Below are 25,511 nucleotides of genomic sequence, written 5' to 3' on the forward strand. Positions count from 1 at the left end.
CTTGCTTTAGCGTTTTTTTTTTTTGCAATTCTCATTAAAACGGTTTGATGTTGTATTTAGACATTAACAACCTATCAACATGCATTCTGGGTTTAAAATGTAGGCCTAGTTTCTACATACTGTGATGATATGTGTCCAAAGTAACAGCATGAGAAAAGGTGATCATTAGATCACATCCAGTTGACCTGAAATCTTGGAACAAAAAAGAAAAAAGCATTCATGAAACAGCAGCTGATGTCTGCATCTCTCCCAGATATCCAACCAGTCGAAAAAGCCTTTAACAACACCCTGCATGAGATGTTACAGATGAACTTTGTCTACCAGTAGCCAAAGTGACCCGGTCCAAATGGTGTCCAAACTGCCTTCTCTAATACAGACTACAAACATGTGAGAGGGTTCATTTGAGTTATTTGGCCTGGAGCCTCCATGTTGCAGATGTGCTTCCCCGACATCCTACACCGTGACTCCCAACACCAGCGCCCCTTGGGAAATGCATCGTCAGCCCTCTCCTGTGTTCTGCATTTAAGTCGACCTACAGAGGGGAGATCAGATCCCTAACATCTTGGCGCCAGGACAAATGCCTCCATTTCAACATTAGTATAACAATGCAAGTGATTGTTGACGTTAGGGAGAGACAGACAGAAGCGTTGGACATATACTTGAACTCAAACGTATTGAATTCAAATTAATTTACCATAAAATATGTTCACAGCCAATGTGTCCTAAAAGTTATGAATCTGAATCATTTTCATGCATGCTTATCATAAAGCAGATTTTCTACCATGCTGCTGTTTTTTGAAGATTGGTGTGTTTCAGTGGTTGATTGGTAGAAAAGTGAAATCCCATTGGCTAAAATAAATGTGTTCAATTCCGATAATGACGTCTGGGCTTATCCCAGGTGTCCTCTTAATTTGACATGACTGGAAAACCTCCAAAGGGAGGTGCCCAGGTGGCATCACCCACAGTACCACACTGGCTCTTTTAGATGCAACAGAGAAGTTGCTTCACCCTGAGTTCCTCTGGATGTCCTAGCTCTTCACTTTGATTCTGAAATATTTCAAAAATGCAGTCTTTTTTTAAAACGTTTATTGGTTGACACATTTCCATGACTCTTGCATCCGGACGTGAAGTGAATACAACTACACATCTTTCCATCAGATCAGTTTCATACTCTACATGTAAACCACTGCTTATCTTTCAGCAGGGAGGATGTGATTCTTCCGGATTTGGTGCAAGAAAAAGAAATCTGGAGAGACTCCCGGACCCCTCTTCATTTGACAGTGCCAAATATTAAGCTATCGAATGACAATAAATACATCTAAATAATCTTAAATTGTAGGCAGAGCATTGGTGCATTTAAACAATTAATACATTTTTTCTACTTTTTATGTTGCATTTTTCAGTAAACAAACAAAAAAACATGGTAAAGTTGTAAAACTGTTTTGCCATTCTGTAAGAAAAAAAAAAAACACAGACTGTTACTGCTGAAACACTAAATAAACCCACTAGCTTTTCAGCAGCCAAAGCAGCAGAATAAATGATCTGTGCAGATTTCAAACTGGGGTGCACAAAGCTAACACTGCATTTTTTAAACTCTTACTCTAATTGATATATATTCAGATAAAGAGCATTGAGAGGATGTTATTTCTTGCTATGCTCAACTATAACATAGCTCTGTGCCAGCTGCTCTTCCTCTCTTTGGCCTGTTTCTGCTCCTTTGGTATCGTTTCTCTGCTGCCCTTCGCTTCCTCCTTGAACACTCTGCGAGTCTGTTGTACTGCTGGTCAGCACAGAGGGCTGCTTCTGCGCTTTTGTTACTGCAGGACCAGACTCTGAATGTGTGGTGCATCTTCTGGCAGCATGGCTCGGTGCTGGACCCGTCTCCGGCAGTGGATTTGTAAGGTTCTGCTCCTCTGCCTTTTCCTCTGTGCTTGGTTTTCTCTCATGTCTCCCTCTGTTCTTTTTCTCCTCTCCTTTCATGTCATCTTGTTTTTGCCTTCCTTCTTCTTTGGTCTCCTGCACAAGGAGCTGGCCCATCTTCACATCAAGCTCTTTAACATTCTGCTTCCTGTCCTTGGACCTCAATGAGGGTAGCTTTTGGTTTTGGCTGTCTGTAAAAATCAGAGTTTCACAGTTTCACAGACTGCACTTAATCAAGTTCTAAAAATAGAACGAAAAGCATCTGCACAAAAATTCTCCCTGTCCATTTCACAAGAAGAGAATAACCATGAATAGAATTCAGCTTCTGATTTACAATGTTATCAAAGTGTGCCAGTGTGTGTTACCTGTTGGAGTCTGTTGTGTCAAGGGAAGGGCCTCTTCTGCGGTCTGACGCTCCCCAGGCTTAAGACTCTGCTCTGCTGTGGCTCCAGCCCTGCTGCCTCCGTCAGTGTTACAGGAGCTGCTCGTGATGTCGTCTCCAGGGGCGGCAGTCTGACTCTGGGACCGGTTATTGCAATCACTGCATTTGACATTTTCCACAAACACATCATCAGCACTTGTGCCGTGAGTTTCTTTGCGGATAGTTGTAGCAGCACTTTTGGTGGCCTTCACAGAATCTCTTTTGGAGAGATTGGCAGCTTTACTGTCATCAGGGGTGTTAATACTGCTGACAGTATGTACAACTTTACTGCTGCTCCTGCTGCTGTTTGCTCGGTGAGGTTTGTCTGAAAGCAGAGGGCGGCCCCTAAAGGCAAGGTCAGGGTAGTTCATCTGCATCTCCATAATGGATTGGTCATGACTGTTGATATGACAACGCTGAGGCTTGGGCTGTGGTTTCACTGCAATCCTGCTGTCCAAATGCAGCGGCACCTAGCGGGGCACAAGGGTGAGCTCAGTACAGTATTTTATTTTTAAGATTTATTTTTGGGGATTTTTTGACTTTATTGTTAGGACAACTGAAGAGAGACAGAAAATACAGGGAGGAGAGAGCGGGATAGAAAAGCACCAAGTTGAACCTGCAGCCGACGTGCTGAAGACTACAGGCTGTACCCTCGTTATATGGGGCGCAGAAACTACTGAATGAGTTAAGTGGTGCTCTAAAGCGAGTTTGTCAAAAGGTACAGTCAGTAGAAATGTTTGTAAACATAATCACACACTCACTGTAAGACTATATCGTGTATGTTTACTGCCTGTAGCTACACTGCAAGCTACCTGAGAATCTGCCTATTAAATTAGTTGTAATGGAAAAGTCCATTATTTAGCACACTAGCAGAAGCTTACCGCTGGTGTTCACCACCTGCCTGTGCAACAGAAAGCAGACTGACTTTGTGTCCGCGGGTGAAAGCCACCTAAAGGTTGGGGGAACACCCGCTCCCCACCCAAACGGGTTGTGTTGTTGAAAAAACTACTGACTCTACCTTTAAATCCAAAAATGTGTTCCTTTCACCTCATTTGTTTCATGTTTGCACCTGAAACTTTGTTTCAGACAGTGTGCTTCAGGCCCGAGTTTAAAAATAAAAGGAAATCAGTGATGAGAAATCATTGAAGCATATTCTAAAATGAATCAGACATCGCCACATTGTCCTCTACCTAGAGCTGCCAGTTATATAAAAGCCTTTTTGAAAATCTTTAAAAAACATTCTTCACTCTGCCCTACCTCGTTTCCTTGTTCCTCTTCCCTCTTCTTCTCCTCTTCATTTTGCCCTGCTGTACATGTTGCCTTCTTGTCTGTTGTTTCCTCGGGTTTAGTCGGCCCCAGTCTTCTGTGGAGAACCTCCTGCCACTCCTGCAGTGCAACATAACAACTGTCACATAGACGCCCCAACATGAAAGTTACCTGGCTTTGCCCATGCCTAAGTGTACTGGTACAAACCCAACTGCTTTTACTTCATGTACAGGGCTGAGGTATCACAATCACAACGCCATTTTTTACACTAGTTTTCCAACAGTAAGGCTACGAAGTATTTCAAGGAGAGCTGCTGTTTGATTTAAGTGTAATACTGGTCCTACCAGTTGTCCCGTCTGAACTGAGTCATGGAGCTCCAGTAGACGATCACATTCCACCCTGGCCAACATCAGCTCAAAGCCCATCAGCATGACTCTGTCTTGATTACCATCTTCACTGAGTCTGTACTCACTAACAAACAGGAGAACAACACAAAAAGCAATGAGATGACGGACCCAAATTTGCCCAAGATTCTGGAACATTTCAGGAACAGGGCAATTCATTGTGCTTCACACAAGACATCGAAAGCATCAATACAAAAAAATAAAAACATTAAAATAGAAAATTTTAAAAAATCACTAAACAAACCATTGACAATCACAGAAAAGATTAAATATCAAAACTATTTTAAAACGCAACACAATTTGCAACAAAGATTTTCTCACATTTGTAGTTTTGCAGCAACAATGTGTAATGTAAAAAAAAAAAAAAGTCAAGTTGTGTGTCTTCTAAATGATACCTATTGTCTCTTTCTTCAAATGTCTGGACTAGAAATATTACTTGGCTGAATTTCTGACCTATTACATAGTATGTGTTTTTAATGTCACTCTTATACTTGTTCTTCTTCTTCTTGTTCCTTACCTTAGTGGAGTGTCAGTATGGGGCAGGTATCCAATAGAGGCCAGGACTGACTGAAGGGTAGAGCTGCTGAAAACTGGCAGGAGACAGTAAACAAATGGACCTGTAAAAGTCTGAAAGAGACATCACGTCCATTAGCCGAATAAATGATAATGTTTTACAAAACTACATCATTTGGTCAAAAGATCATTTGTCATTCTAAAGTTAAAAGAAAACAAACCCATGGTAGACCATCATTTTCTCAACAATTCTGGAGAACATTGCAATTTTACCCCAGTTTAGTCTGATGGTAATTCTTTCATTTATAAAAGGATTTTATCGTCTGTGTAGAATCACGCCAGCTACAGTATTTGTAGACACCTTGCTGTATTTTGTTCATTGGTTTGTGAGAGACTGGAACCATGCTCTTTGTTATTTAAGTGCTGGTGCAGCTTCAACAGCAACTACAGCTCTTTTCAGATAATCAAATATGATCTTAATCAAACAGCTGAATAGTTCTGATATCATGTAACATATAGACTCAATTATGGGTGATGATAACTCAGGGTTTGATAACCCCTGGCTTCTCTCAAGTTCCAAAAGCTCAGCCCTCTTCACTGGCCCCAAGAAACTGTGATAGGAATGGACAAAATGTAGGGCAAAAACAAATGAGTGACTACATTCACTTCTTTTACAGTCTATTGTGTAGACATGTTAGAGTGAGTTTATTTACTTTATCAAGTCCTGGGTACACATGATACCTAGCTCCCTATTGATCTAGTCTTTTTTTAAATTAAATAAATTGGGTTAAATGTAACATTTGTCTTTTATAAAGTTTAAGAAGTTGTGTTCAATCAAATTATACCTGGCCATTAATATTTTGGGGAAATTAGAGTTGGAGGAAAGAAAGAAAGAAAGAAAGATAGAAAGAAAGAAAGAGAGAGACAGAAAGATAGAAAGAAATAAAGAAAGAAAGAGACAGAAAGAAAGAAAGAAAGAAAGAGACAGAAAGAAAGAAAGAAAGAGAGAGACGGAAAGATTGAAAGAAAGAGAGAGACAGAAAGAAAGAAAGAAAGAGAGAGAGACGGAAAGAGAGACAGAAAGACAGAAAGAGAGACAGAAAGAAAGACAGAGAGACAGAAAGAAAGAGAAACAGAAAGAAAAAGAAAGAAAGAAAGAAAGAGACAGAAAGAAAGAAATAAAGATAGAAAGAAAGAAAATAGATATAGTGTTCTTCTACCTTCAGTGTCTTGATTTCCTTCTTCCAGGGCTGCAGGAGCAGATTAACACAGAGAGTTTCCAGAAGTTCAGTAGCTTTAATGTAAGTAGAGAGAAATGTCCTGTATTCTTCAGTGTGGGCTTCACATCCCTCACTCACAGACTGATAGAAAGGGAAGAGGGTGAAAGACTCTCTCGGTTCTGGTTCTCTCTGGAGATACTGAGCCGCCTTCTCAAGCAGCTGCTCGTCGCGGCACGGTCCAACCTTTGTACACAGATGAAGAAAATATCTCTCATAATGCTCAAAAACACTCTGGCGTGAAACCTCCGTCTTTTCTCCAACTTCGACACCGTCCTTCATGGCTGTTCACACGACGGACAGAGACTTTCTAATCTAACTGTGCTGAGGAAGAAGAAGCGCTTTCAAACTTAACAAGGAAGTGAAAGTAAAGAGTTGCTCTGCTCATCTCGGTTCACCTTTCATAAACTATTTAGATTTACGCAGTATGATAAATAAATGAATAAATAAGATAAATACGTTTTTTTTCTCCTTCAACATCACGTTTCATCTTTAGACATAAGATTAGAAATTCTTAAAGTCATCAAATAAAAAGAAGCATTAGAGAATATGACTTGTTATTGTATTGTAAGTTGCTCATGAAGTAGAAATAAGTCATGCTTTAAAATGACAATGCCTCACTGTTGTGCCGTGTAATCTACTGTCAGGGTATCACTGGACAACACTTCATCACGTTTTTTAAAATCATCTGACAATCATACTATTTCAAGAGACTGCGTGACACGAGGAGAGAGGTGACGTGCTCTTGAAGCACACGACAGTAGAAACTGTGCACCGACTCTGGGTTTAAGGTTTAATTGCTGCGATTCCATGATGTCACGACTCTTATTTTGAAATCCAAACAGGTGTTTTATTCTGAAAACCCTCTATCGGGATGTATGACTTTTTCTATCCGGGTTAGTTGTGAATCGTATTCACGCGGTCAGATGTTCAGACCCTACATACTGTGTACAGAGATTTGAACAGAGGATTTGATGACATTTGAACATGTGGTCGCGTCTGTGTTAAGGTAAATGATCATGTGTGACATTTCTTCTTTCGGAAACATTTGGGGGTGTGTGTCTAAGTTTAGTCATGCCTTTATCCAGCCATGATGCCCCTCTGATAAACTCACACACTTGATGGTGTGTCTGTGTTTTAAAGTAGTTTACTGCCTTCAGTGATCACTACACATCATAGAAACAGTGTTATAGAATAGACACTCATAGATCATTACATTACAAACCGGTAGTCATCCTTCATTTCAAACTGCCTCCTGTTTTATTTAATCATTGTTACTCGTAGTTTCATTATTCAGGAAAGTATTTTATATACCGTGAATTACTTTTCATAGTTTTGTTGAGAATAAGAAGTTATCTATGATCTACACTTTTCAACTCTAGGTTCTGGCATATCATGATTTATAATACCTGTAAACCTGCTTGATTGTGTATTTTTTAATGTCACATTGATTCTAAATGTATGGTAATGATGATAAATGGTTTATTTTCCATGCTGCACATATAAGTTAGAAATGATGTGGAATGAAATTGGATTAAACAACTAATTTATAAGTAGATTGTCGCAGAGTCATCTTATGTGTTGACTACAGATACAAGTTTGGCTGGATCCGGACTTTCTTTTGACCATAACTTTTGACTGACTCTTATTAAGCAATTGTAGAATTCATGCTGTGATAACATGTCTCACATTAGTCTCGTTTTGTCTCGTTTGGGCCGCTGCAGGATCAGAAAACTACAAACATGAAGAATAGAAGTGGTGGCTCTGTGGACGGTCGGCTCAGGCAGAGAGTGGAGCAGGTACGAGTCTGTGTTGGAGCCATGGATGGATATAATTGTATTTGTAGTATTTATTTAAAGTTAAGGTAGTCTGTTATATATTGGTGTTTTGGGTTATTGATTATTCTATCATTTATTAGGGTTATATTGAGTAGGGGGATGTCGGGTCACATGGGTATGGGTGGAGATGTGTTGATTTAACTCACCTGTCGGACAAAGATATGAAGCCCAACCTTAACCTCTCAGCGGCTTCATCTTCAGGAAAGCTGCTATATTCTTCTTGTACTAAATGTTATATTCAGTGGTATTCATTGAACAAACACACTTGTGAAAATGTAGGATGAGCAGCTTAGCTCCCAGTTCCTCTAGTTTCTTTTGCCCTAGTTATTAAATATCATCCTAGGAGATTTACATATCATGATGAAAATAATACTAACTTTGAACAGAGGTCCAGTCACAGTAAAGAGTCCTGATGATAGTGCTACAGCGACTTCTGAAAATTCAGACAACTTTGCATATTGCACCAAACTTTTTTTTTTTTAAACTATCTTCATTTTTGCTTAATTGACTTGAAAATCACCAAACTGACAACCACATTTGATTTCCAGCTTTGAAAGACTGAGCCCACAGTTGACTGTCATCAAAATACTAATAATATGTTTCATTCTATTTTCAGTATCTGGAAACCAACAACAGTGAATATGTGGACCTTTCAGCCACTGCTCTGGAACTTCAAAGACAGTACAGGCAAGTTCATCATAACAGGACTCTGACCATGACTGACATGCATCATTACTGTATTAACCAACAATGAGATAAACATGTGTCAGTTCAACAACAACACAAACTTCACCCTTCATGATGATCACTGAAGAACAGCAGGGCCTTCATGAAGTTAAGACTTTCTTCAGGCTCGTTCAACCAAACTGTAGTTCTTTTTCTTTCTGGAAAATTGTCCCTATTCACATATTGGGTGTATATCGATATTTTGTTATGTTGATGGCGTTTTTTTTTTTTATTGTCTCCTTAGAATAGAATATGGAAGAAGAAATAAGACAGCGTTCAGGATACAAGTAGAAAAAGGTAAGAGTATCAAACATGAAGGATGCCTTATGACACTATGATAGAGTTGAGTCTTACGTGTGTCTCCATGGTGATTATTTAAACAGTAAATGTAATATTCTATTATTGTAAGAACAAGAATTAAACGCATGACCTTTCGTGCCTTGTGTCCCAGCCCGTCCATTCCAATTTCAATGATGAATACAACTAAATATTCCAAACTGAGAATGTGTGCTTTGAAGAAATGTGATTGGTCTTTTCCGTTTGCCTCTCCTAGTGTATGAAGCCATCATGAAGGAGTCTGGCCTTAATGAACTGGAGAGCAAACACTTGGCTAAGAGAGCCAAGCACAGCCACAATGATAAAGGGTAAAGGATCCTTTTCTTTCTCCCGCCTGATTTAGACCATCAGGATAATGTCTTCTTACTTTAGGGCTCTAACAGTCTCTCCTCTTTTTGTCCTTTGTGTCCTTAATGTTCACAGAGACGGAAGCAGCAGCAGCTCAGAGTCCTCTGACAGCGATGACCCCATTCTGGAGAACCCTGTAAGAAGTGATGTGGTTTCAAGTGTAATCACATGTTAAGTAATTAGCCCTGCCAATGAAGACAAGTTCATTTTAAAAGAGGGATTTTAAATGGTCAATGGACTTGAGCTTGTATAACACTTTTCTAGTCTTCTGACTACTTTTACACCACATGTCACACCCACACATTCACACACTGATGACAGAGTCTGCTGTGTAAAATGTCCATCAGTATTAACTTATCCATTCATATACATTCACACCCCGCCGACGAGGCAGTGGGAGCAACTTTGGGATAAGTGTCTTGCCCAAGGACACATCGGACATGTGACTGCAGGAGCTGGGGATAGAACCTGTACCTTCCGGTTGAGAGACTCTTATCACACAGCCGTCCCTATGCTATATAAACATGAAGAATGAATGTTTGATACATTGATAATGATCTGTGTCAAAGTCCAGTGATAGACTTTCAACAGACTTTTTGTAATCAATAATACTTTGAGATTAAACAGTGACTAGGGCCACTGAGATATAGCAAATGGAATACATCATGCTGCTTTGTTGGCCTTGTTTTTTTTCGCAGGATCGCTCTTCGTGCGTGTTTACAACTCTTGTTTGTTGTTTGTTGTTTGTTGTATTCAAACTGTGCCTTTAAAATGGTGGCAGAAGCTTTAGCTGGGCTACCAGTTCACCTCTCCTTCTAGTTTAGTGCAAGGGAAGGCTCAACAGATCCTGGAACTAGAAGTGTCCTGGATGTGCTGATGTTCACAACCATCCTGTAGTCTAAAAGACATGGGCTAGACAGCTTACACACATTTCTTAAACATTGGACCCTTAAGAAATGAAATGTAAAGCCTGTTTTAACACCTATGTTTAACAATCCTGTGTTGCTTCATTTTGCCATTCACAGCCCAACAACCACATGAACACTTCTCTTACGTCTCTGTACCGGAAGGGACAGCCTGACTCCAGCAGCTGCTCACCCAGGAGAGATCAGCCTGCTGCTAGCAGTCCCGCACGTATCGCTGACCCCCCTCCCAGTGCAGGGACGCTGGTTTCCGCAGGAGGTTGGTTCATTGATAAAGGCAGAGGCAATAAGGGCAACATCCTCATCGACCTGTGTGAAGAGGAGCCAGATAATACAGCAACAAATGTAAGTGCCTGTGGAGGGCTCGTCTACACAGCAAACACAAAGGACAGTCTACATCCTGTTAGAGGAACTCAGTCGTTTGACGTTTATTTTGTCCTGGGGGGGAAAAGGATTTTTAAGTCAGTAGTTTTAGAAATGAATCCAGAACAATATTTTTTATATAAAAAGAGAGGAATACTCATTTTTCTCTGAATGATTTTTGCAGCTTTTTATGTGAGAACTGTGAACAAGACATTTAGTGAGCAGGACATTTTCAACTTGACTATATGACTCCAACATTTCTTTGAAAAGATTTAAAAAGGCACAACAAAATGCAGGTTTTAACAACATGTTTTAACAACAACAAGTTGTTTGTGACGTCCTGGCTCAGTGTTTGATTGGTAAGGTCTTCTTGAATTATTGTCTGTATATATTGGAAACTCCCTCCTCATTCCTATTGGCCAAATTCATTTTGTCAACAGTCGGTCAAAACTTGGTGTATTTTTTTTTTTAAATAGAACACATTTGAATGTACATCGATTTCCTGTAACCCTTTTTTTCATTTTTTTTCAAGCTGTAGTACAATTTACAAGTCTGACCCTTTAACTCTTACTTGTTTAGCTGAAGGTACTTCTCTCACGTCTTGTCTGTTTTGTGACCAGCAGACAGATGTGTCGATGTTGGAGTCTGTGAAAAATCCCAAGAAGTACAAAAAAAGGAAGAACTACAAAAAGAACTCCACTGAAACTGCTGATTCCTACAGCCAGAACAAAAAAGGTATTATGCTCACTCCAGGTGTCCAGTGTAACTATATCACATGTTTTTTTTTTTTGGGATGTTGAACATCACACAATAATATCAAACAAACAGCCATTTATGTTGTTTACGGCCACTTGATATGAAGTGTTTTGTTTTTTATTGATTCCCAGCCAAATTAAAGTCACCAGAGCTGCAGTATCCCTCTCTGAAGTTTGAAGATGTAGGAGGTAACGAAGACACATTAACGGTTAGTACCTTTACATTTGTTTACCCTTGTGGCTGTATTCAATGTTCTGGTGTTGTGAAAATGTGATGGCAGCAGTGTGTCATTGGCACTTACATTGTCCACTAGGAGGGACTAATAATCATTTCTCAGTGGGGCTGTGATGAAGCAAAGCATGTCTTAGATTATCGGTTTGCTTTCTAGTTTTCACTGGCTGTGATGACTATGTGCCCATTTACAGGAGGTGTGTAAGCTGCTCATCCACATACGTCACCCAGAGGTGTACCAGCAGCTGGGAATGGTTCCTCCGAGGGGCTTTCTCCTCCATGGACCTCCTGGCTGTGGAAAGACACTGCTGGCTCAGGCTGTAGCTGGGGTGAGTAATGGGAAACACACCATTAACTGTTAGAAAAAGTGATTGATTTGTTTATTTCAGTTATTTTGGGAGGTGGGGGCTTTTTGCATTCATTGGATAGGACAGTGGACAGAGTGGGAAACCAGGGAGAGAGAGTGACATGCAGGAAAGGAGCCACAGGTCAGACTTGAACGCGGGCCGCCCCCCTTCAGGGACTACAAGCTCCGTACATGGGAATACGACCTAACCACTAGGCCATCTGCGCTCTAGAAAAAGAATAATGTACAATACAACATTTACAAGCCTTACCTTCACCCGACTGTTCTGAAGAACAAGAACACGTTCAGCGTTCTTACAGTGCACAGGATAACTTCACTGATGTTTGTAAAGCATATTCAATGGAGAGGTTCGATTTTTTTTATTTTATTTTTTTCAAGTATGCTTCTTGTTTGACACTAAACTGTACTCTCTCTCTCTCTCTATATATATATATATATATATTTCCTTTAAGTCCCCATGAAATGAAAAAAATAAACAAAAACATATTCCCCGGTTTTAATCCAGAATAAATCAAATGTATGGAGCCAGTATTTGGGGTTGGACTTCAACTTTCCTGTGAGGTTTTAACTTTGGAAAGATGAACGTAAGACTGTACAGTAGGATTCTGCAAATAAATCTACGTTTTGATTTCTGACACTCATTATATATTTAAGAAGAAGTGTAGAATCTAACTACATTAACGCAAGACAGCATTTTCACTGCATCAATTAAAACACTGTCAAAGATTTGTGTCTCTCAATAGAACTACAAATAGCTAAGTGTCTCAAAACTTTTCTTCATCATTTCTGACAATGACTCAAAACGACTCCTGTCTTCACAGACAGCATGGATACAAACCATCGCTCATATCAACCTCAAGTTTCAGGAGATAAAGTCATATCCATTCTCACACGTAGAAGTTCTACTTTTGGAACAACTTTCCCTCATTGTAAAGGCTGTGTGTATTTGATGGGATGTTTCAGGAGCTGCAGCTGCCCTTGTTGAAGGTGTCTGCTCCAGAGCTCGTGTCCGGAGTCTCCGGGGAGTCTGAGCAGAAACTAAGAGAGCTCTTTGACCTGGCTGTGGTTAGTATTTCTTTTCTTTTCTCTTTTTTTATAACATTCTGAAGGTCTTAACAACAGACCTGAGGCTGGAGGAGATATAAAAGGAACAGGTAAACAGTCACTAGTCACGTTCCTGAGGCACCATGGAACAGTATTACTGCTGTCATTGACATGTTTTGGGTTACCTTAATCTTTTATCTTTTGGATCTTCTCCACTTGCAGAGCTCTGCACCGTGTATCCTGTTCATAGATGAGATAGACGCCATCACCCCAAAGAGAGAGGTGGCCTCTAAAGACATGGAGAGGAGGATTGTTGCCCAGCTGCTGACCTGCATGGATGGTAGGATGGGAGAAGATGTTGCCACTTTTGAGTACCTGATACTAAGTTATAGACCAAACGAAGTGGGTTATACTGGTTTATCACATCTTGTGACACTTACTGCTGAGTCATTGCACTTTATAATGCATTGATTTAAACTAAATACAGGTGACACGTTGCTTGTTTCTGACTGACTTTCTTTTATGTAGCGTGTCATGTCAGGCATTCTTAAGAGGAACCCCTTTTCCCCTTATTCTAACAAAAATCAAATGGAAATCTGCTTTTCATTTGAACAAAGCTTTCTCAAACATTTTTTATTCATTAGTTTATTTAACTTTCACTTCTATAAAAAAAAAAATCCCATTAATAATGTTTCTATATCTTTCAGCTATCATTGTTAAAGACTGCTGTCTGCACAGGCAGTTTGACAGAATGATCAAAATGTATATGTCATGCCACTGTGGCATTCTGAATACATCCCTGCAAACAGAAATCTGCTGCACATGCAGCTCTCCCCCACGCAGCCCTTCATTCACTCAAACACAGATTCTTATCTGTCAACCTGAAGCGATGCCACTGTACTTACTCTCTGATGTATGTCGCTTTGGATAAAAGCGTCTGTTAAGTGAATTGTAGAATTGTAGCCACTGATTGAGGTTATCTTGTTTTTGTCATATTAAAGAAAAGAGACTGTCAAATCATAAGAAAAGAAAAGAAACATTTCTTTTGAAGAATGCTTTCACTGATGTTCCATTTTTCTGTTGCTTGACAGACTTAAACAGTTTGACGGTGACAGCTCAGGTCCTGGTCATCGGTGCGACCAACAGGCCCGACTCCCTGGACCCGGCTCTCCGCAGAGCTGGACGCTTTGACAGAGAGATCTGCTTGGGTATCCCTGATGAAGCAGCTCGTCTCAGGTCAGCCATACAGGAAGTAAAGATCAACATTAAAAGAGTTTAGTCGTGATAATATAGATGGTTTGTCTTTAAGGTTTTGTGACTTCTTGCTTTAACTCAACTTGAGGAAAAGGGCAAACAGTTGGGATTGCAGCATTGAACCTCTTGATAATCAAAGGGTACTTAACTAGAATCTCTTGTGCTCTTGTTAGGATCTTGAAGACGTTGTGTCGAAAGCTGAAGCTGCCGGAGGATTTCGACTACAAGCAGCTCGCCCGCCTCACCCCAGGCTATGTCGGTGCAGACCTCATGGCTTTGTGCCGGGAAGCTGCCATGACTGCCGTAAACAGGGTTCTGCTGGAAGTAAGGGGACGGCCACAGATCTGTAGCCAGAATTCAACTGAAGTGATGACAACAAGTGGAGTTCAGACTGAAGATGCTGTGACTGCTGTGACTGACCAAGAGGTCACAGAACAACAGACGACAGACACCCACCCAGTACCTCAGGAAGAGTCCACACAGGATAACCTGCAGGTAGGAGGAACTCCACTTAGATTCATACTGTATCATGAACCATCCTCATAGACCGACTATAGTATTTGGATATGTGTACCTGTCTGCCAGGTCGCTTTTTATTTCTACTTCAGTGAAGACCCACTTGAGATATCTCTGTTGACACTTTCTCTGATTCAACCTTTAAGTTTGACTAAGAAACCATCATGAATTTTGATTTGGAAACTTTCTCACCAATGCATTTTCTGGGGTCTCCTTTATAAAACAGTGTGTAGAATAATCCATTCTAAAAGTGTACATGCGCCCGAAACCCGTAAATGGCGTGTGCACAAAATAACTCTGATTTATATTAAACTGTATGTACGCACACCAAAGAACAATGTTCCCTTTATAAATGAAGATCCACCTGGAAATGTTGCGCACGTAGATCGGCCCCATGTTCCGCCCTCTACACGTCCACATAAAGACAAACATAAACAATGCAAAGCACCTCATTTATGTAAACGCATGCAAACAGGCAGATCAAAGGTTTCCAGCGCCGGATCACGATAAAAACCGGAAGTTAGACTTCCAGAAATGGAGGTACTTGTGAATGATGTGGAAGTCAGAAACCATTTGTTTGTTTGCTGCAGCAGAAGGGTCACAAACATCCAGTCAGAATGACACCTGACAATGAATGATGAATGATAACATCTGAGAATGACATTCACGCTGTCCTCCTGCAGTGCCAAAACATCCACTTGTCATCATTACGCACGAGTCAATCTGCAGTGTTTATATGTTTATGGGACCCACACTGATTTCTTGATATATTCTCAGAGGTAACTAAATGATGCACACGTAGAAATGAAACTGCCGGTTTGAATGATTCTGATGACGTGGATCTGTCAGTAAAGTTTATATTTAGTGAAATAAAATGTGTAAGACGCTTCTATTCACCATCTCGCCGTCTGTGTCGCCAATTTTATGTCTCCTAACCACCCGGGTCAGAGTTTGCTTACCGGTGTGCACATTTCACCTTCAGGCTTGTTTTTATAGATCACAGACTTTGCGTAGGAAACAGCGTAAGCCAGTTTCAGGCCCCGGTTTGTACCATACGTAATGGTTATAAATGAGACCCCTGATCATTACATAGATTTACTTAAGCCATGGCTTTAGACCGGATGAATTTAGTCAGTGTTACATAATAAGACTGTGAGTCCATTCCTGTAAAACGATGCCTGGGCCTGGAATTTAAAATGATAAAAAGGTGAAAACTTACCAAAAATGTGAAGATTTAAAAAATAGAGAATTTAGGGAAAATCTGTAAGACGAAGTGATGAAAATCAATGAAAGAGTCACATTAATGAAATCAACACATGAAGTGAAGTAATGGAGGCATGTTATACTGCTATTTTTTCAAACATCCTCAAATAATGTTGACCCTTTCTTCTTCCCTCCCCATGATGTCCTGGTGGGTCGTGTGCTCTGCAGCAGGGGGAGCTGTGGGATCTGCTGCACTTGCTGAAGAACACTGAGTCGCTGTCGGAGGAAGAACTCGCAGGCCTAAACATCCTCATGTCCGACTTTCAGCTCTCTCTGTCCAGCATCCAGCCTTCGGCCAAGAGGGAGGGCTTTGCCACCGTGCCTGACGTCACGTGGGAGGACGTAGGAGCCCTGCAGGACATCAGAGAGGAGCTTACCATGGCCATATTGGTACGGTCCAGGGGTCTTCATATATACCATCTCGTTTTCTCAGTCCATTACTCTCTGTAGGATAAACTCCAGAATGTCTTACAATTGAAGGGGGAGACGATGTTATCACAATATTTGAGTAGGTTTCTTATTCTGCTTTTAGAATAGTGCTTTATTCCTCACTTTACCTCATTGTTTATTTACAAAACATTTTTTGTAAAGGCTCTACAAAATAGACAGAATGGGATTTTCAAAGATTTTTAAAGTGGTTGACTGGTCTTATTGTCGTTCTTTACTGATTCTGACTCTTAACACAGAGTACTGTGTGTGTGTGTGTGCGCGTGTGTGCGCGTGTGTGCGCGTGCGTGCGCGTGCGCGCGTGTGCGTGTGCGTGTGCGTGTGCGTGTGCGTGTGTGTGTGTGTGTGCGTGTGTGTGTTGCAGGCTCCTGTGCGTTCTCCGGAGCACTTCAGAGCGCTGGGGCTCAGTGCTCCATCTGGTGTGCTGCTGGCTGGACCCCCAGGATGTGGAAAAACACTTTTGGCCAAGGTTCCCCACCACGCCAACACAATCATTCTGAAAATAGCTTCTTTAAATAGTGTTTGTGCATTTTACTGTGAAAACATTTCCAATGTAATATTCTATCAAGAGTCATTCAGTCAGTTTTAGAAGTAACCGAGTGAAGGACGTTAGATCTTTATTATTATTATTATTATTTATTATCTTTAAAGACTCTCCTTTAAATGAATCTGAGAAGGCCCTGGAGATTTTTTTGCATGCAAGTTTGTTGTAATTTTTTTTCCACAGATTTTAAGTAACAAATTTGACACAAAAAAAGTACCATTTCTAACAAATTACATATGAGAGAAAGTAAATATCAACTTTATGACTTGGCTTGCCTTAAAGCAATAAAGCTCACAAAGCTAAATTTAAATACTTAAAGCAGGGGGAAACAGCCTGGCTCTGTCCAAAAGTAAACAAAAAAAACCAACATATTACATTATTTTCTAGTCTTAAACATTTGATAAATACTAGCTTACATGTCAGCTGGACCAACTGTTTTTTACTTTGGTATTTTGTTGTCTCTTTTCAGGCGGTGGCCAATGAGTCAGGCCTTAACTTCATTTCTGTCAAGGGTCCAGAGCTACTCAACATGGTGAGTCACTGAGCTGGATGAATGTGTTGGTGTATCTTTATTAGAGAGCGACTGGAGAATGACCTAACCTGTAGGCCAGCGGCCCCCCATTAAGTAGAATTCTTTATTCTGATTGAATTTTAAGGCGTGTGTGCTGGTTGTCACTAAAACAGTTTTATGGCCCTTCCTTCCTTGAGCAGCTCGGACTGATGCAAACCTTTCTACCGTGCAGGCCTGACACAACAAGAGCACTTCCTTTTTACAGCTCTCCTTTCTGTTCCACTGAAGAAAAACAATCAGCCTAACCTGACTAAGACTGAAAGGAGAGTCCATGTTGTGCCTTTTGAAAGTTTTCACATTGGTTGGCTGTTAGCTTTTGATTTGATTTTAAAACTACTTTTAAAGGCTCTGTCCTTGCACCACATGCCTTTATGAAATGCTTTTTGTTTATGAACCAGATAAGTCCCATCATCCAGATCTTCTCTTTTAGCTATTCCCCATTATCTTACAAAGTCATCGTGCAACGATACATTCAACAAGTACTCGCAAAGATGCAGGAATAAGGATACAGAGAATATGAGAGCAAGTGAAATATATATATATATATATATATATATATATAAAGTAAGTCTGAAATAAATGTATTTAATTTACTTTTCTGTACTGTTTAAAATGTGTTAGTTCTATGTTTTTATTATGAGTACTTATTTATATAGAATAAGTCAAATATAATATCTAAATAAATGATTGAAGCTATATTTATTTTTGTTAGGTACTTTAATTTATTAAACTGTTCTTGGTTGTTTTAATGTGCATAAAGGCGTTTAGTCTTCTTGACAGCTGTTTTTACAGCACATTCAATTCTTGTAAATGTGATGTTAATAGAAGTTTGAAAAAGTTTTGATTGAGGTGGAGGTTAGCATTTATGATTTGCTATAAAGTTTTAACCTTCACAACATTTCTTTGTTCTGCCAACATCACGTCATTGTGCCTGTTACTGGTTGATACCTCAAAAAAGGTGAAAACACAGTTTGTGTTCGTCTTGCACCCTTGCCCTAACTATTGCAAAGGCTTATGTTGAGATTAGTCTGCCTGTTCAATGCACCAGAGTCGGTGTGAGCTGATGTTACAATCAGCTGGTTGGACTTACTGATGGATCTGTTTGTTTGTGCAGTACGTGGGAGAGAGTGAGCGGGCCGTCAGGCAGGTCTTCCAGAGAGGAAGCAACTCAGCTCCTTGTGTCATCTTCTTTGATGAGATTGATGCTCTGTGTCCACGCCGTTCAGGCCATGAGGTGAGAGCGACGGGAAAGAATCATGTTCGTGTTCATGGTATCAAATTCTGAATTTCACACACCAGCCTCGTCGTGGAGCGTTAGGTCAGTAGACACCAGCAGCACAAAGTAGATGAGTCATGTAGACATCAGAGTCAGCAGTGTGGATGTTCTCACGACCAATCAGATCTTTTTTAAAAAAAAAACCTTATCCATCCAATCAGAGCTTGCATTTTCAATTATACAACCAATCAGAAATCTTCTACTTGCTTTACAACCTCTATTCAATTCTATAATTGTTCATGCTGCATTCTCCTCGTGTGGTCCCAGTTTCCAAGTTGGGAAGTCGTCATTCTGACAGAATGTTGTAACAACAGCACAAACAGAAGATGTGAGGAATGTCTCTGTTACAAGTTAGAATTGTGCAATAAGTTAATTCATAAAAAGTATCTTAACATTAACAAAACTTATTTTGCAACCATGTGATGACGAATCTGACGTCAAGTCGGCAAGTCGGGTACCTAATTCTTTCCTGAGTTTCCGAGTTGTCGCTTTAACTTGAGCAGGCATTCATGTGCATTTTACAATTTGGAAAGTTTTCTTTCTGATGTGTCCGACACATAAATGCACCAATATAATCAGAGCTCGTTATTTCAATTGAACAAACAACTACAGCTCTGTTAAGACTGTTTTCATGACTAGGAGACCACTTCTAATCACACAGGAGATTTAACCACTTTTATTTAGACAGCATGCTTAGATGGATTATTGATTTCTATGTTTTATCATCTAACTCATGTCTGCTGCTGCAGCTCGTGTAGTGTGTGTATGAACACTGTTTGTTTTGTGTGCAGTCTGGAGCCAGTGTGCGCGTGGTCAACCAGCTGCTCACAGAGATGGACGGCCTAGAGACTCGACGACAGGTCTTCATTATGGCTGCAACAAACAGGCCAGGTACAGATCCAGTCAGACCAGACACACATAGAAACACAGCTTCTTTATTTTCTTTAGAACGGGTGAAGAGCTGGGATAAATGATAAATGAACTTGGGACTTGTATAGCGCTTTTCCAGTCTGGTAGACCACTCAAAGCACATGCAGAAAACTCCTGAAGCTGTATGTGTGAACGCAAACAGCCTCACTTTCCACTCTGACCTCACCTGGAGTTTCTCCTGAAAAAAAAACCCCTAGCAGTTTTTTTTTCACACAGTGTTGGCAGAGGCCGCTACATAAAGTGCTCATCAGTATTAACTAATCCCATTCACAGGCTTTCACACACCACCAGTCAGGAGCAATTCAGAGTTCAGTGTGCCTGCAGGGGCTGGGGGTGACACCCCCTACCTTCCTGTTGAGAAATGACCGACTCTACCAAGTTTTTGCCACTTAAGTAAAAAAACAGAAAAGAAAACATTTCAACTTTTTTTGGAGAGGAAAGTAAAAAAAAAAGTTGAAATGTTTTCTTTTCTCACACATTCCTCTGATTTATGTTGGAAATCTATCCACAGGAGTCACACCCATGGATTCAGAAACTTTGTTCTGAACTAATTAAATGTAGAGCGGTTTACTTCCAGTTGCTATTACTAGTGCTGTTACACACTCCCTTAGTATTAACAATTTAATGTCATAAAGTATACTATCATTTTACCTAGGAAGAATTTTAAATGCAGAGATTTCTTTGAAATGAAGTTCTAATATTTCTATTGGAGTAAACTTTCAGTATAGGATTTCAATTCTTCTTCAACCACTTTTTCTCATCCATCATCAAGGATCGTGCACTAAAATAATGTTTTTATTTCCCTTGTCTCCGACCAGATATCATTGACCCTGCCATACTGAGGCCCGGCCGTCTTGATAGAACCTTGTATGTGGGTCTGCCACCTCCAGCAGACCGCCACGCAATCTTGTTCACCATTACAAAGGTACACAGAGATACCGACACAGTGGAACCCAAAGTAGACAAAAGTACATTTAACCAGAATAAACTCTTAACAGCAACTCCTAAAATCCAGCATAGCAGAGTACTTCTATGTACTGTCCAGACCATCATTCATTAAATGTGTTTCTCATATGTCATTCTACCTGAGAATAAATCAGAGCTGTTTTAATTGTCAAAGTGTTTTTTAACACCTGCGTATAGTAAGTAAGTACAGTTTATTTCTATAGCACAGACATCCCAAAGACTTTCAAAACAGACAGTTACATTAAATCAAGTGTCCACAGAGTTCACAGCTCTCAGTTCCGGGGGAAGAGTAGTCTTTGTTACAACAAAACAGACCATCATGCATGAAGATGAACGAGTTGTTGGATATGAAGTCATTTTGGATATTTCTGTTGCAGGGAGGGACCAAACCTAAGCTAGAGCAGGACTTCAGTCTCGAAGAGATCGCCTTCGACGAGCGCTGCGATTGCTTCACGTGAGTCCTACCTGGAAACACCAGATGTCCTCAGATACTTATTGAATACATTCATAACCCTGTACAGCTGTTAGTCTGAAGGAAAGTGCTGCCTTCGCCCTGTGGCTATAGCAGATGACCATTAGTCCTGCTTGCTATGATACTGACTATGTGGAAGCACAGATTTAACACAGTCAATATGAACAGCTTGAGCTTTGAACCAGATTTGGAATACGTTTGTGTGTGTTCTGTTTGCAGTGGAGCTGACCTAACGGCGTTGGTGAGGGAAGCTTCTGTTAATGCCCTGAGGGTCTACATGAAGTCCCAGAACTCCTCTGCTTCCTGTTCTGGTAAGTTTTGTCCTACCTCTGCAGAGATGAACAATAAAAAGTGTCTTAACTGAAGTCTTTGACATGTAGGAGTAAAAACTACAAACAATATGATTATTTATTGATGTTATTTAGTTATGTATTCTGAGATGGATCAAAAGTTGCTTTGTTGCAGTTAGGTTGATTGATTTGATGTCCTGGAATCTCTCGTTAAAGCAAGTGCTAAAATTGTTTACCTGCAGCTATTTCAGAGTTTCCTTCTTTTTTTTTTTTTTTGATTTTTTGGGGTGAGGGGTTTTGCCTTTATTAGAGGGACAGATTCAAACACGGGCTGCCCTCTTTGAGGACTGTAGCCTCTGTACATGGGGCGCACAATCTAACCACTAGGCCACCAGCGCCCCTATTTTGGAGGTTCATTATCATATACCGGTAATTAAAGTAATGCGTTCCTGTTTTTATCACACGTGGATCAAAGCTGGAGATAAGATTACTTCAGTCTGAAGCACTTACAAAATCTAGTCGGTGGCAAGTCGGCAAATGGGTCAAGTCAATGTCAAGACAAAAAGTGCCAACAGCTGCACTTAAGTTTCCTTTTCTTATCGGTGGTTCCTTTATTCATAGGGCACAGAGTCAACTGTGATAGACTTAGACTTAGACTTAGACTTTCTTTATTGTCATTCAAACTTGTACTTTACAGTGCAGATAAGAACAAAATTTCATTGCATTTGGCCCGTTGTAGTGCAGGATAAAAACATGATGACATGGATTTTGAAAAATGTGATATTTTGCAAGACTGTCTGAGAAAAATAGGCCATGGTAAAATGAGATATTTTGGCTGCTGCCTGAACAAACAAATACAGTTTAAAAAAAGGTGCTGAACAGTGTTATGAGGATGAAGAAGCCTGAATCTCTGTTTGGAACCTGTAGCCAAGCAGCCTGCAATACTGGGAGGACAGGTAACTACAAAGAGGATCATAGTCTAGACATGTAGGACATCATAGAAAAAATGTTTGAGAATGCAAATCAAAACTTCAGAACGTATAGAACTGTTTAGCCAGTTATGTGTATTCTCATTTTTCAAGAAGTGTTCACTTGAAACTCCTTAGTAGCAGAGTCCACTCGTGTCTCCCACTCATACACAATCCTGCAACCACAATAGCCTCAAGAGTGGTCACAGCTCCCACTTCAGCTCTCTGCGTTGACTTTAAGTTTCTGTAGAACTGACTTTGTTTCACCCTGGACTAACAGGCTTTTAGAGTGACAAGATGCTGCACATTAGAAAAGGGGGTTTGCATGTTGAATAACTACCAGATGACAGAAACCCCACTGGATTGTTTCTCACTCTGAGTGAACATAACTCTGTTCATTGAATTAAGGGTGTGTTTATTTGTTACTCACAGGTCACACATATTCTTCTGGCTCTGTCGCTGAAATCAGAGTGAGCAAACAGAACTTTGAAGATGCCTTCAAGAAAGTTCGCCCATCTGTGTCCAAAAAGGTAAGACGGTTATCACACTCCAGGGGCCGGCAGCCTTCTGCCCAACATGATAGTGGTCTGGTAACATTTAATATAGAAAGAAGAAACTGTCTTTCTGGATGGATGGGTCCAACAGTGAACTGACCTATGATTCTCTGGATGCAGTCATGGAGTAGTCTCCAGAAATCCTGTCCTTTTGAGGCAAAGCTTTGGAACATGAATGACTGCACATTTCAGATAAAGATCTGACCCGCTTTCCACAAATTCAGACAAAACATTCGGGCTTCAATTCCAAGATTGAATCTACTCTTTGTATTTCATCTCAATTGCTTGGTGCCAAGGGAAGTTTCTTTCATTGAGCAGTTGTGATTATTTTGTTGAAACAATATTTACACACAGTGAAGTGGTTTTTTACATGTCCAATAGATAACCCGGTCAAAAACTCAAAAAGTGATCGGAACACTTCCTGGACTCCAACAGTCTGTTGGAGGGGCTTCTTGGATAAGAATAATTGTGAAAGTTGTAAAGTCACAAGATAACTTCATGGCACTTTTTTTTTTTTTTTTTTTCTTTTTAAACAATTGAAATATTTATTTTCCCAAGATTGTTATTTTAGACCTTCAAACTTAAAGCTCGTCAGGGGGATATTTATTTATTTGACTCCCTGAAGAAGAGTTTGTTTTAAGCCTTTTCATGACCATACTGTGACAACCAAGCTGTTTTAGTGATTTTAAGAGTTAATCGGATCACTGTCTCATTAACTCACAAGAAAACCAGTCAGACTGGTTCCACTTCAAACACTGTAACATCAAGCTGTACAATGCTGTGCTTTGTATTTGTCTTTCTGTAAGTAAACAATTGAAGCATTAAAGAATGAAAAAGGCAACACATACTGTATAAGCATGCACTATTGGTAAAAACAGTGTCATGTTGATAGCCTCAGATGTAACACTTGTCAGCTGTTGTCTGTTGGGAGAATAACAGAGAGAGAGCTAGGGTGATGTTGAGGGTGATCATCAGGCTCAGTGTTTGTTCATGTGATAACCACAAACATGCAGTGACTGTCTCTGTGTTCTCACTCTGCAGGACCAGAGGATGTACGAGCAGCTCAGAGAGTCCCTCAGCAGATAGTCCTGACCTGCAGATATCATGGTTTGACTTTGAATCATTCATGATCATATGTTTACACATTATCATTGAAATCAGAATACAAATGCTATTTGAAATAAAAAAGTGTGTGTACAATAACATTTTAGGATGTTTTCTTATGAGAGACTAAGTCCTATGTGTCCTAAGGAAACAATCAGCTGCTGCTTTCTGTCAACACTCTTAAGTTCTTTTAGAACTCTGTGTCTTTGTACGGCTCTTTATCAAGATTGTGTTACTCAGTTTGTCATTGTCAGCATCTAAATGGCATTGCCCCAGGCTCACTGGTGGGAAATTCATAGAATATGCAACCAAGCCATCTTAACAAGAACTAAGTCCAATGTTTGCTGCAGTAAAACCAGACCTCTGTTACATAATGAAACTTTCTGACATTTCTTTTATGGTTTACATCGGATTCTTTCGAGGATGTGACCACCAAGAAAGCAGCTGGATCAGACAATGTGAGGGAAAGGGTGCTCAGACTATGTGCCGACAGTGACTGTATCACATTATTTAACATGTCTTTGGGTTGTTATAAGTTGTCAATCATCATCTCTGTTCTTAGACAACAAGAGCAGTCTGCCTGACTCTGGATCTACTCAATAAAAATCAACAAAGCTGATGGACAAGAGGGGGCTGTGACATTACTTACAATTGATTATGCAACATTATCAACTCCGTAGTTCAATCCGGATAGACCGCCTGCCTTTTGAGAAAAAGGCTTTTTACAAGTATATATTTTTTTTTAAATATCCACACAGGTGAGCAGGTACATGAGTTTTTCACATTATGAATGGATTTTGCAGTATGTAAGGAACTGTAATACATATTCTATATTGTGTTTTCATACTAATGTATTAAATGTTTGTGTCTTTTGAAAGCATATATTTCATGCAACAATTCTGTTACCAAACAAGTTACTTTGTAGTATAAGCTGTGGTTCAAATATATTCAGTCATTAACTGCAATTTTGGGGACATAAACCATACTTTACTGTCAACAAAGATCAATATTTCAAACTGTATTTCTCCTCATTTCACCTCATGTTCCAAAGAGAAATTATCTTTAAATGTCATTTTATATATATAGTAGTAAAAGATATTCCTGAGATTCTCGTTTTTTTTCTGGGCTGCTTTCAGCCAAACTTGGTTTTGAGAAATGTATGTTGCACATGTGCACCAGCGGGTGGTGGTGGTGGTGGTGAATGGGATGACAAATAGGCCCACTGCAAAAGCTAAACGTGAACAGACATGCTTACATTTTATTCTATTCCATTTCCAGCGATAAGCAAAATTGGTAGTTTACTCGAGATCATGACCCATCTTATAAGCATATTCTATATCTTAGATTTATATCATTATCTCATGATAACAAGTTTTCCCAAGATTGGTTCATTTCTCAAGAGCTTGAAAAAAACTGCTGAAATGAATTTGACATCACGGGGGGAAAACCAGCAGTGTATTCCAGAGATAACAACATCAATATTATCTCAATATAATATTTTTATATTGTTGAGCTCTTGAGAAAACAACCAAAATTGACTCATCATGGCCAAAGAGTTCAATTAAAGTCTTGAAGCATTTCTGCTTAGGGCTTCCGTAGCCCGCTATGGTGAACTAAGTGCAA

General features: G+C 39.9%; 2 protein-coding genes across 5 annotated transcripts; one reads left to right on the forward strand and one right to left on the reverse strand.

Moving 5' to 3' along the window:
- Positions 1 to 1,069: 1,069 nt before the first annotated feature.
- si:ch211-189a15.5 (uncharacterized) lies at positions 1,070 to 6,361 on the reverse strand. Its single transcript, XM_020638213.3, has 6 exons — positions 5,745 to 6,361; positions 4,529 to 4,638; positions 3,952 to 4,078; positions 3,599 to 3,727; positions 2,286 to 2,811; positions 1,070 to 2,111 (listed from the first exon to the last, which is right to left on the reverse strand). The coding sequence occupies exons 1-6, from the start codon at positions 6,081 to 6,083 to the stop codon at positions 1,642 to 1,644; spliced, it is 1,701 nt and encodes a 566-aa protein (XP_020493869.3). The 5' UTR covers positions 6,084 to 6,361; the 3' UTR covers positions 1,070 to 1,641.
- Positions 6,362 to 6,665: 304 nt separating this feature from the next.
- Positions 6,666 to 24,507, forward strand: nvl (nuclear VCP like). Of its 4 annotated transcripts, XR_002278105.3 has the most exons (25): positions 6,666 to 6,810; positions 7,526 to 7,600; positions 8,256 to 8,326; positions 8,610 to 8,662; positions 8,919 to 9,009; positions 9,125 to 9,185; positions 10,075 to 10,317; positions 10,956 to 11,070; positions 11,223 to 11,299; positions 11,517 to 11,651; positions 12,653 to 12,754; positions 12,956 to 13,073; positions 13,825 to 13,969; positions 14,161 to 14,482; positions 15,935 to 16,156; positions 16,578 to 16,682; positions 17,227 to 17,289; positions 18,443 to 18,562; positions 19,396 to 19,495; positions 20,353 to 20,459; positions 20,878 to 20,954; positions 21,192 to 21,283; positions 22,663 to 22,760; positions 23,826 to 24,346; positions 24,451 to 24,507. XR_002278105.3 is itself a non-coding variant. In XM_020638285.3 (24 exons), the coding sequence occupies exons 2-24, from the start codon at positions 7,544 to 7,546 to the stop codon at positions 23,868 to 23,870; spliced, it is 2,619 nt and encodes an 872-aa protein (XP_020493941.2). In that variant the 5' UTR covers positions 6,666 to 6,810; positions 7,526 to 7,543; the 3' UTR covers positions 23,871 to 24,507. The 4 variants fall into 4 exon arrangements, 3 of the variants coding, with proteins under 3 accessions (XP_020493941.2, XP_020493943.2, XP_065815569.1); XM_020638285.3 differs by having other exon boundaries at positions 23,826 to 24,507; XM_020638287.3 differs by having other exon boundaries at positions 10,959 to 11,070; positions 23,826 to 24,507.
- The last annotated feature ends 1,004 nt before the right edge of the window (positions 24,508 to 25,511 follow it).

This window comes from Labrus bergylta, chromosome 10, assembly GCF_963930695.1.
Source record: "Labrus bergylta chromosome 10, fLabBer1.1, whole genome shotgun sequence".
Taxonomy (NCBI): domain Eukaryota; kingdom Metazoa; phylum Chordata; class Actinopteri; order Labriformes; family Labridae; genus Labrus; species Labrus bergylta.